The sequence below is a fragment of the Eucyclogobius newberryi genome, unplaced genomic scaffold, assembly GCF_026437365.1.
Source record: "Eucyclogobius newberryi isolate DKJ021-1_F unplaced genomic scaffold, fEucNew1.0.hap1 SCAF_1, whole genome shotgun sequence".
NCBI classification, from domain to species: domain Eukaryota; kingdom Metazoa; phylum Chordata; class Actinopteri; order Gobiiformes; family Gobiidae; genus Eucyclogobius; species Eucyclogobius newberryi.
The window spans coordinates 29,815,132-29,827,917 of NW_027315723.1; the positions used below are offsets into that span (position 1 = coordinate 29,815,132).

The 12,786-nt window shown below is 39.0% G+C and overlaps 1 protein-coding gene across 2 annotated transcripts in view; it reads left to right on the plus strand.

Moving 5' to 3' along the window:
* The window catches only part of akap12b (A kinase (PRKA) anchor protein 12b), a 53,108-nt gene that overhangs the window by 34,122 nt on the left and 6,200 nt on the right, over positions 1–12,786 (plus strand). Inside the window, exon 2 of one of the 2 annotated variants that reach the window (XM_072442951.1) lies at positions 633–708. In XM_072442951.1, coding sequence (XP_072299052.1) covers positions 633–708 — 76 coding nt within the window. Of the gene's footprint in view, positions 1–632; positions 709–10,062; positions 10,288–12,786 lie in introns of those variants that run through there. The other variant, XM_072442959.1, reaches the window with a different exon arrangement.

The following is a 12,786-nucleotide window of genomic DNA, read 5'->3' on the forward strand; positions in this document are numbered from 1 at the left end:
AATATTTCATTCAAGCAGAATCTCTCTTTTGTTGTATTGAGTTTCATGGCGTTCCAGGAGGAGTCGAGGCTGCTGGGAATGGAGACCTGACGTGTCCATTAGTTAGATTAGCAGCTCTGTGGGGAGGCTCTGGTTGCCTTTTTCAGCCCCAGGACGGCACAATGCATGGGCCAGCCTGCCATTGTAACCCTGTCACTCACAACATGTCCCTGCCAGAACAGAAAAACCCATGTGTAGACATAGATGTGAAGATAGAGTCCCGGAGTCTGGCTGGCTCTGCTTAAACTGTTAATAAGTGACTGTAAATGTTTACTTTGGCGGTCATTACTTTCACCTATGTATCCTACTCCTGCTTTGTTTAACACTGATTTTCATCTACAATTAGCTAAGTAAATATATAAAGTCTCTTACCTGAAGTGGATAATGCAAATTGCCTGTACTAAATTGTAAAGTATTGGTTTTCCAAGATCAAGGCCATGTTTTAATTTCTAAGAAGCTGACATTCTCCAGATTTCTCTAAGAAAATGGTTTGCTCTTGTACAACTCTTATAAAATGTCCTAGTATCAAATTTGTTTTCATGTTATCTTAGTCTAAATTAATCAGACTAACCTTTTCTCTATCTTTTTTCCAGTCTTTGCAGAAGAATGGTCAGATTTCCAGCATGAGCAGCCTGAACGGACACTCGGAGGACAACACGCTGGATGAAGGTGAGTTTGTTTGACCCGAGTGTTGTGTCTTTAGCTGCTCTTGGTGTGGTCCGCGAGCCGTATTTGTGTGTGTTTGTGTCTGGGGATCGCGTACTGTTGCTACAGCTTAGGCAAAAGGTAAGGTTGTTTGTCTGTCTGGGCCCGTGTGTGGAGGGATATCTACAGATGTTTTATACATCAAAGCTTCCTCAATACGTAGAGGTGACTTTTGGTACTCTAGTAGTGCAATTAATCTGGGGAGAAAGTGTTATACATTAAAAGATGAGTTTGAAGTTATATTTTAAACAATTTTGAAGGGGTATGTACCATTTAACCAAAAGTATCGTCTGAAAAGCATTATTTTTTTAAAGATATTTTCAAAATATGATATTATAATTCAGAGACACATCATTTCACAACGTTTCCTCCTTCTCCTTTTGAACATCGTGGACTTAAAGCTTGCATTTTCTTTTTAATTCATTACATATTTTGTGCACGTTTGTGGTTGATGAAAGGTTCCTTGACTTGGTTATCTTTATAAATGAACAGGTCCTGCTGGTCAGACTATATATACAGTTTAAGGTCCTTCTATTGACATCACATTACCATGAAAATATATTATACCTTTATTGACACAAGCGTACTATCTCCATTCTGTGCTGTCCTTAATCCCCGTGTGTTTATTTTACTGACGTCTCCCTTGGCGTTGGGGGCTGCAGGGTGTGTGTAGGCCCTCCCCAAATATTTGGTGGGCCATGACCTGGAGCCCGCTCAGAGCAACGTCCACTCTTCATAATACGCTTGCCTGAGGGGAAGGAGTAACCTTATACTACTTGAAAGAGCCAAATATGTCACATACCACGCCAAACATGCATTTAATATGTGACTCTGTGAATCTGGTTGTTTATGAAGAAACTCTAGACTCCAAAGATGTAGCGGAAGATGAGGACTGACCTTATGTGTGTGAAAGTTATGTAGTATTGCAAGTATTGTTGTATTTTTGTAAAGGGGGTGAAATGTGCAATCTGCAAAAGCACTAGAGCAGGATTTTCCATTCGGCTTCTTGGTTTCTGGGCGGTGACCCTTAGTGTAAAGTCTTTAGCCTTCTCTGTGTATTTCATGTTTTATATCAGATGCCCTTTCTATTGCCCTCTCCATCCATCCAACATTTGGACAGGTCTTTTGTCCATTTTACTACTTTGCAAATCTACACAAACTTCCTACTTTTTATGCACGTATTTTTCCAAATAGCCTTGTGAAAGTAACAATACATTTAACAAAGTCAGGTTTTGAGCTCCTCCTCTGACTAACTGTATTACTGTTATGTAACACCGCCAAGGCCTCGCGGTGGGAGTGAGAGGAAGAGAGATACAAGAGACACATCCTCTAGAGCTGGAGAAGATTACATTTGCAAAGCATCATGATAGACGAAAGTTTCTGTGACCTCAAAAACAGACTTGCATACTTTTACTTTTATTTCACTTGTTCTAGAGAATGGTCAAGGCCAGGAATCATCTCACAACTGTGCGGAGGTAGCAACCAAACGTGTGCTACGCGTTGAACCACTGCACCTCCGGCGAGCACACGTGAGAGACTTTTAAGGACATGGGCGAGTCTTAAGTTGTAATGAAAGCAAATATTGCACCACAAATCATATCCCAGCGTTTAGTTTAATTGAATTGCACAAAATGTAATAAAAACAGAACATTATCTTTGGTGCGCATCAGTGAATACAAACAGCAAATTGAGAAGTTCACCCAAGGTATTAGTTTTCCATTAAAAGTGTCTGGAAATGAGGGCAGTCACATCTTATCCATTAGGCAATTCCCAAAATGGCAAAGCAGGTTGATATTCTGGTTTACACAGAACGATAGGGATTGGGTCAAGCAAGAAAATCAACAAATTAGAAAAGTGATTGTGTTTACCTAGTTCGAAAATGAAAAGGGCTAAATCTGTCTGTATTTGATTTGTATCTGAAGAATTAACAAGACAATTTGGATTTTGGATAGGAACGGTTACAAAAATCACATGAAATGGGGTGAAATGGGTTTAGCATCAGTGGAGGACAAAAAGACGTGCGGCAAGATTCAATTCCATATGTGCTCTTGTTGGGTGTGGGTCTAAAACATTCTGGGGTGATGTCATATGATTAAAGAGTCCCTCCCAAAGGCTTTTTGTACATTTACGTGAAAAAAATGAAAATACAATGGAGATACAATGAATAAAACACCTTGTAGCTTAGGTTTACTACCAATCAGTGAACACACTAAACAAACTAAAATATCTTGATCTTGAACTTGATTGAAGGAATGGGCTCGATACGTGATTCATTTTAACACAAAAAAAATTCTTTAGTCGTCACCATGTTGTCTTCCGTTACATATATAAAGCTCAAGATTGTTCTAAAAATGTTCAGGAAAGATCACATTTTGTCCTGTTTATGTGATTTTTTTTTGTATGAATACTGCTAGATTCAATACTATTTTCAACATTGATTAGTCCGTCATTTGTGATACTTTTGACAACCCTAGACCACCTTTGACATTATAGTCAGGACATTTTCACCCATTTGTGAATTATGTATGTTCTTCACCCTTTTCTCCATTTTGATGTTATTATTTGTCTCTTTTTCTTTCAGCTGTGTACAATCATTAGCTAAGTCCTCAGTCCAACTCCTACAAATCAATGCCAGCGCGTGCATTTGACTAAAAGCTTTTCTGAACCATGGGGCACAACCTTCCTTGAAAGCACATAAGGATCCACTCATTGTTTTAATCGTGATCGATGACGATTATAAAACAACTCAACATGCATTAAAACACAAGACCTTTCGGCAGTCGAGCAGTAATGGCTGCAAAATCAATATGCACATTTTTGTACGCGACCAAACCGCCCCAGCTCCATTGTCAGTTAGAATAAAGTGTCCACAGATGTTGCCAGTCCAGATTGTTGTAGTTATCCGCTGCTCTCTGCGCGCCCTGTACCTCTTTATCACATTTCGTTGCAGGTGTAACATTTTACGAGAAGAATGTGTCCGGGCCTGTGTGTGTGTGCATGTGGCTGGGGGTTAACTGGATGGGACTGTCCCGTTGCCAAAAGTATTCATCATCCCTGTGTTTCGAACCTCTCCCTTTGCTCAGGCTGTGTGCTCTGGGCCAGCGGGTCTCACTTCGTCCTAACACAAACCAGACCGCGGCATGGTTCTTTCCCAATATGAATTACGCCGTATTCCTCCAGCATTCCTTCTGACATTGGTAATTATAGTGAGTATTTCCCATTCCACCTCTAATACTGCTTTAACATGTGTGTATATGGTCTTCTGAAGGATATTTCCTCAGTAGTGAGACGAGCATCAATCACAGTCCGCTCGTGTAACTGAGTCAGACAGCTGCATGTTTTATTCGATAATTTGTTGAGCAACTCGTGATATGAATGGATGCATATGTGAGCTGAAGTTTGGAAAAGGTTCCCATCATTAGTATAATATAGTTATCAGTGTCCCTTAAGTGGATTTTTGGCTACTCTCAACCATTTTGTATTTGACGATTGTTGTGCAAAAATCACCAGGGTTGAACAACTAGTCATGATTACTTTGACCATAACCAAACAACAGTGAAACGTTTCTTTTTCTTTCATTCCCATTGTCTAACACTTTGCTATTCCTCAAGTTTGTGACCAGCTTTACAACATTTCTGAATTTCGCCTGTAAAATTGTCACAATTAGTATATTTTAGTTCTTACGATTATATTGTGACATGAATAATCACCCATGTATTGATTCATTTAATAAGCTTGACATCTCTAGAGGCAACAGAAATGACTAACGGCTTTTACAGTTTTACAGAGAAACTTTTTATCATGGTTTTAACTAATAATATTTTGTTACAACCTTGATCGATTCAAATTATGCTATTTAATCGTGTGACTAGATCTAAACCTAAACCTGGTTGAGTCTGGTTCTTTGATTAATACAATCTTGCTGGTGGTCGAGTGGTTAAAGCGCGTGCCGCTGCCTCTGTGCTGTGAGTTTGATTATTGGCTCCGAAAATTTGCTGAATGTCGTCTGTTCTCTCACCCCTGTTTCACACTACACTGTCTACCCCCCAAAAAATCCATTAATCAGGTTTCAATCGAAGTGGAGTTGATGTGCAATTGCCTCAACTTTGATTGTCAGTGATCAGCTTGAGGCTTGTTAATTGTCATGACTACGGCAAATCCTCTGGCTGTAAAAGTATGTGGTTTGGAGCAGAATTCTGAGGAATAAATTGGACTATTCATTGTGTTTGATGACATTCATTCAAAGTCTGTCTTGTTTTTGTTCATGAAAATTATTTTGACATTAGACATTCATTTTTTGCCATTTTGCCCAACCCAAGAATATAAAACTGAACAAATGTAATGAATGTGAAGGGTCTCCCCCGGACCCTCCCTGTCAGAGAACATAATCCCCCTCAGCCCCTCACCCCACATTCACAAGTGGGATCCAGAGAATGGGACAGAGGAATGTGGTCCTCCCTCCTCCCAAAAGCATTATGACTAATGGTTAAAATTTAACCAGCAATTAATACAGGCTTTTATGTAACGCAGAAGAGCTGTATGTTACATCAAAGAAAAACAAATGCTTAAAAGGTCCAAACCAGGAATAATGTGAGTACTAAACCATCCCAGAGTTTTTACGTCATTAACATTTGTGGAGAGAGATTTATCAAAAAACGTCCAAATTGTTGTGAAAACAGCTGCGTACACCTATTCTAGCGTCTAAGTTAGATTGAAATTAGGTTGAAATGGCTTGTTAAAGGGGAACAATGTTAGAGCTGAAAATAGAGTGCATGTTGTGGATCCGAGCCAAATTGTAATGTTAAGCAGAGATTGTATAAATGTGTTACAAGCTCATCTATTTGACAAACCACTCTGACGATTGTCATTCACACACCATTTTAGTTTTTTTGCCTAATTGGTTGTTTCAGTTACTTTTAGCTAAGTTTCATAACGCTGCGCCTGTACGCTGAGACATGAAGCATAACACCAACTGGAATGCCAAAGTGCACCCCAAAATATGCCTGGAATTCAAAGTAAAATCAAGTATAACAGATGGCAGGCCACGACCATATGCACTGCTTACTGAACATAGTTGATTCAAAAAAATAAAGTAAATTTGCCACTGCCAATTTTTAGATTTTTAATTAATTTGACATTCTGTTTTACATTGTATTGTATGTTAGCGACTGAATGCTGTAACAATGAGATCAAACAGTATTCCTGAACAGCTGTGATCCTCTTCACTGTTCACGTTTGAGTCATGAAACATTCAAACGAGACGCGTCATAACTTTTTATCCTCCTGAATCACACATTTACGGAACTTTGCGGAGTACAGGACAAACATTGCGTACCTCGAGGAAATGGGAAAGGGAGCGGAAGAGGAAGTTGTGATGTCAACAAGCGACTGTATTTCCTGTCTTACATTCTTATCCCGTCCTGGCAGCCCAAACTGTAGAGCCCGGCTTAAGTGCTTCTCAGATGGGACAGTGGAGCGGCACTGGACACCTTCAAGTGGTCCATTGCTCAAAATGCTCTGATCTTGCTTAACACTTAGGTTTCCCTTTCCTCCAATTATCCCAACATGGTCCGAAATCTTGTTCTTGGAATTCTTTGAGGAAGGACGCGGCTTAGATCGGCCTGTCTGATGATGTCATGCTCTTTTTGTATACAGCGTACAAAAAGCCGCCCTCTCAGTACCCCTCCTTAGACATTCCTGAGCGCTTGTACGTTTTTTGTCTTCACATTGATCAGATTAGAGTTTTGCGTCAGTACTCAATCAAACTGTGGTTGCTTACTTCCCCCCAGGTTGTGTCTAGTGTGCTCGTGTTTTTTTAGGTGAGAGTGTGTGATTCAATGCAATCAGAATTTTAAGAATTTGAGATATTTTTTAAAGATATTTTACACAAAGAAGGGTCATTCATTTCCGTCAGTGGATTTGATACTCTTTTTATTACTTTTGTGAAATATAACACAACATAAAGACAAATTGAACAAAACACAGACAGCGACAAAGTAAAAAGGTCATATTGTGTCATTCTCTAACTTCCATCCTTCAGTTCAAACAGGCATGAAGTAAAAAAGTAAACTTCTCATACCCTTAACCTGCTGAGGAATCAAACTCATGACCTTCTCGCTGTGTGGTGACAGAGCTTGCCACCTCCAACCACAAAATTATATTGACAAAAATGAGTATCTGACAATTTTATGTCAAACCATCAGAAATGTGTTAAAATATGTCTGTAAACTTATTAGTTGAGGTTTAATTATCAGAACATTTAAATGTCTGTAAAATGTATCACTAAAGTGCAAAAATATCCTCTTGTACTTTTATTTAAAAGTTGACAACATCACTTTTTTCAGTTTTATTTTTGTATCATTTTTACTATAGACAACACAGTTATCATTCAAATTTAGCATATCTTCAAAACAAAATTCACAATATTATTTAAATGTATTAATTTATTAATACATTGGACATACACCAATAATGGCATTCAGTGGTTTGTTCCAATGTTTCTGAAGGTTTTATGGTGTATGTCCAGACACTATCTTTGTGACAGAAGTCACAAAGTGCTTCACAAAACACAGAATAAAACTATTTTACACAATGTCGTCTCTCAAAACACACAATATTTTCCCTCCGTGAACCACTTTATGGACGGTATATCAAATCTGATTCTCACACATCCCGCTGCAGCCCGGAGGCAGTGCGGGTGCCTAAATTAAAATGTGTCAGTATGTATGGAAGTCCAGGAATGTGACTGATGTGGGCGAGTCAGAGAGCGCGGCGAGGATGAGGGCCGAGCCAAAAGGAAGTGCACTCCAATCAAACTTTAAATGCCTCGGAGTGACTCAATGTCCACTCAGCATTATGCGTTGCTCCTATAGTGGTCCATTGTGTAAGATGATAGGGGAGTTGTAAAGTGAAATGCCAGCCCTATGAGACACTGTAATAACGGCAGGCTCGATGTATGTGTCATGGCTGGATTCCTGGTAAATGACTGTGATCGTCTTTATGAAAATCGCAAAGATGACTTATGGCATCGCGCTCCATTTTATTGTGCAGTTGTTTTTGTTATGTCTGAGTAGTTTGGAGATGCGCTTTCTCTCCTCACTTACCAGTACTTGAAGTTACAACTGAATCTAAAGATATGTATTTGCATATTCGATAAACAGCAACAAAAAACACAACCACATTTTGTCCTGCAGGGAAATACAGTACAATACAAAGATGACATTGTCTGGGCTTACAAGAGGCAAAGACTCTTGGACAATCAAAACTGCAACTTCTTTGATTAAATGACATGATCAGTTATGGCAGCAAAAGTACATTTATAATATTACAATACAATACATTTGTAAACACTAAAAATGAAATGAAAAAAACATTGAAAAGTGTTATGTTATTAATTTAGCTGAACTCAAGGCTCTTAGTCTTCATTACAATTGCATAGATTATATTATCACTTTACTTTATTTGTAAGTTTGTCCATTAACACATTTTGAGACTTTCAGACTATTTTCCAAAAACAAATGGCCATACAGAACATGCAATGAGGTCTTACACTTTTTAAGGTCTTAAAAGTCTTTAAAAGGCATTCAATTTACGTCAGTCTTACATAATATTACACTCTTTCAGCCTGACAAAGTTCATCCCAAAGTTCATTTGGAGGCAGACGCTGTAATTCAAATAGTGTTAAATGAGTTGTATCATCTAAGCGTGCCTAATGTCGGCTTTATACATGCTGTGTGGCTGCAGCAGACACCACTCGATTACTGTTGTTATCACACTTCTGGGAGCAGTGCACCAGAATTCACACATTCCTGTGGGACAATGCATAAGTGTGACAGATCTGATTATACAGGTATTTACCTGGGGATTTATCTGCATTCCTTGAGACCCCCCTCGTCCTAGGACTCCCCTCACACAAAGGCCGATTCAAACCTGTCTGGATTGGAGTAATTGAGTAGTGGAGTTGAGCTTTAATAGATTGAGGCGTGGGTTCAGACTTGTTTTGGAATAGCTAATGAGTTTGTGAGGTCTGTTAATTTAAATTAGGTGAATAATAGGCTTAAATTGCTTAGTCATAGATGCTGACTTGCACAAAGAGACACAAAAACATGTATTTCTAATGTTACTTTTGGGCAAAGTGGCTCAAATACATTCAATAAAGTTTCAAAGTGACCTAACTTGAACATTATTTTCTGGACACCGGTAGAGTCGATGGAAATGTGTTTTTCCCATAGACTGTTCTCTCTCTGCAGGAATCAAAATGCAAATGATAGTATCAGATCAACTTGTCTTCCTGTCCACACAGTTGGCTTTGTCTAAAATTGTAGCACTTGAAGCGTTGAAAAACATTTACCGTTTACCCCAAATGAACCTATAATGTTACAGAAACGCAGTGGATACACAATGGACTTCCAAACAAAATGTCTGCCTCCTGCTTTGTCTCCGTCAGCGTGTCTCTTGACGCCTGGTGACAGTAGTTATGAGATTTGGTGATACTGTGGGCTTGTGGTTGCCTCCTGAATGTGGGAGTGGAAGAGGGGGTAGGGGATTCTTTCTAGACTTGTTCTGAGTTACTTGTTTGTCTTTTGTGGTGAAAGAGAATCAACGCATATGAATTGGTGCGCAGAGACTCATTCAGCAAGTATCTGGAGAGGATTGTATGGCGTTTAAACATGGTGCAAAGTAAAGTTTCACAACTTGTAACTGTAGTTATATTAAAGTTTACTCATAACCTCACCATGTTGTTAGGGAATCCTGATTTAAGTCACTGTTTCTCAAACACCACTGTTCTAACATTAATTTAGAGTTACTTAATCTACATTTTTGTCATCTTTTGGATAAGATCTTGGTAAGAACGACTGCAGCATCGGTATAGTCCTATTTTAGACCTAGTGTAGCCCCAATTTTGACCTAGAACAGTCCTGTTATAGACCTGGCTAAGATATGATGGCTGCATCTGATTGAGAACTAAGGGTTTAAGTAATAGACAATACTTTGATGAATATGCGATATGAGCTGAAGATACGGAAATAAATGTTGACAGTTGCACAGTCGGATACAGAAACACAATAAACAGTAGTGGTAATGGAGGTAATAGTAGCAAATCAATGTAGTAGTGACCACAAACTTACTTCAGTCATGCTTGTAGAAACAGGAGTAGGTGGAGCGGGTGTTGGGATGGTGAGGGGGGGTGGGTGTGCTCATTCAGAACAGCTGAAGAAAGGAGCGGGACGGGGGAGGAGGAGGAGAAGAGGAAGGGAGACGGGGGTGGTCCCAAACATGACATGTGTGTCAGTCTGTTGAAATCAGTGTGGAGCGGTCTTTTGCCCACATACCGACCGGGACGCAGCAACTGGAGACACAGCTCTGCCCTCTGTAGAAAGAAACGAGTGAAGCGAGCCAAGTTTGAACTGCGAGCAACTTTGAACTGAGAAAATACAACAGACTTTTATCACAACATTTTTTTTTTTTTTCTAAGTTTTTCATATTATTTTGAAGAAAGTAATTTTGGAGTTTCACAAATGCTTGGGACAATAACTTTAACAGGTAAGCCCATGTTTCAATAACATTATTCTGCATGCGCGCTGAGATGTATCATCATTTCCATTGTTTTTGTCTGTGGTAATTGATAATGGAGTGTAAGTCCATGCTTGTTACAGGTTAGTTTTTTAGCCAAAGGCATTGTTGTCCTGAGGGTGTGGTTACTCTGCACTGCCCGGGCATGGATGAGTAAATTCAGCTGTCCTGTTTGTAGATATAGTGATAGAGGATTCCAGCGTGGATTTGTCACATTCAGCCTTTTGAATTTAACATCTGGGGTCACATTTGTCTCACATTTATATGAAGTATTATGAGCTACAAGAGATGACTGACTATACTATAGGCTTTATTCTACTGCATCCCCTCTTTTCCTGCTGCCAATGTAGCCCATTCTTCAATTGTTCCATACAGTCAATGAAGCCATACACTGATCTATTCAACTAACTGCACTAAACATAACTCAACAACTCTAACTTTTTGGTGGGAAGAAATTTGAAAAAGCAACAGCTGCCCCTGTAGTACAAATGCCCCCACAGTACAACATCAGTATTTGACAGAAATCTTTTCAAAGCTCTCTTTAGCTTGGGTCACAATCGGAGCCAGCTCTCCCCAGCGTCTTGTCATGTGAAGTATTCATTAGATTAGACCTGCATCTTAATTCCCAGTGGGTTATTCACTTTAGTGGACTGTAATGGGAAGGGCGGAGGGCATATGGATTTAATTACTTCTCAGGGCATTATAAAGTTACACAAAGTGGTATATCACATTTGTTGAACAGTGATGTTCAAAGACATAATGTGGAAAGAATGATGCAACGATTAATGGACTTTGGGTGTGACTGATGCCTGGATCCCCTATGGAGACAGTGAAGTGCTCCGTCTGACCACACCTTTTTTCATGGATCTATTGAGATGCTTTCCACAATACTCTGCTAGTTTGTAACTGCTATAGTTAGTATTATTAGTTGATCAGTTTACATTAATTTAATGTATAATATTGTTGCTATAAAATACATACTGTTGTACTTTTAGTATGACATACTAATATTTCTACTTTACATTGGTGGTAAAGTATACTTGTTTGAATTGTGAATTCTCTCTTTTAATTGTTTTTTTTAATCAATTGTATTCATTTTAAAAATATTTTCGTTTTATTCAAGTTTATTTGCACTGTTGTTTATTTTTAGATCTGTTCAAGCTGTGGTAGGGCAAAACAATCATAGCTTCTGTGGTACAATTGTTTGCAGTCATTGCATTTGAATTCAAAGCACATAGGTATCAGATTTATACTCGCTACAGTATTACTTGCCATAGTATTACTCGATATTGTATCAAAACACAAATCCCATGCATCACCCATAATAAAGAGAGCTTGCCTCCAGTAGAGAGCACTATGACTCCATATCTGTATGTTTGATATGCAACGCCCTTCTAAAGTTACTTACTCTTCAGCCTCAGGGCAAACCCCCCTCCTCCATCTCCGTCTCTCCCCAAAGCCCCCCGCTGTCTCAACCCTCTCTCACACATTCTTGCCGATACAGTCGTTATTCAAAATACCCCCCTCCTCTCTCTCTCTCACTTTTGCATTTAAACTACTACACCCCCTTTCCCCAAAACAAGTCAGTTAACAGTTGAGTGTGCCTGTAAAAAGAAAAAAAAATGTGACTGAAAACAAAGATCAAAAAGAGAGGAGAGATGCCAGTAGTCTGTTAAATCAACATGGTTCCTGTTTTACTATCCATGTAGATACACATAGACACCTCCCTCACACATGAACATCAAGTCAATGCCCCAAGTTCACACTATTGTATGTGTGTTGTTAATGCTTGATTAGTATCACCTATGTGCCCGAGACACACAATAGTAAGAAACTGTTTTTTGATTGGTCAGCTCCAATCCAGGTTTACATAGGGTCTTTTCAATGTGTTAGCTCCAAATGACAAACTTCCTCTAGCCTGCATGGTTTCTTGATAATAGTAAAGCTGACCACCCCCCGTCTTTTATTTTGGGAGGCCACAGAGGGTAAGAAGGCTATTGTGTTTGTATGAGTGTGCGCCCGGGGAAGGGGGGTGGTCCCCATCCATCCTGCTGTGGTGGAATTTGGGTCAAGGGGATTGGTACTTTTAACTAGGAATAGAAGCCTGCATTGTATAGCTTAAATATAACACAGTTTAGACATAATACATCAACAACAAACATTCTGGAATTCCTATTGTTATTTCAATCCAAAAATGTTTACAGCATCCTTAAATCTTTTTGCTAAATAAGGAGGTACAAATATAGTTAATCCATGAGATATGGGTGTGACCATGACTTAAAGTCTGGTATGTCAAACAAAATAGTTTCTATAATATAATTAGTGTGTAGTCCATTTGCAATGTGCCATAGCTTTCAAAATCCCCTCTTACTTTTTGTATCTTTAGAAATGTTGGAATGCGTTTCTTCTAAGTGGAGCTTCATGTCTATAATTAAATAAACTTAATGTAGACATGCATTTGGTTTTGCA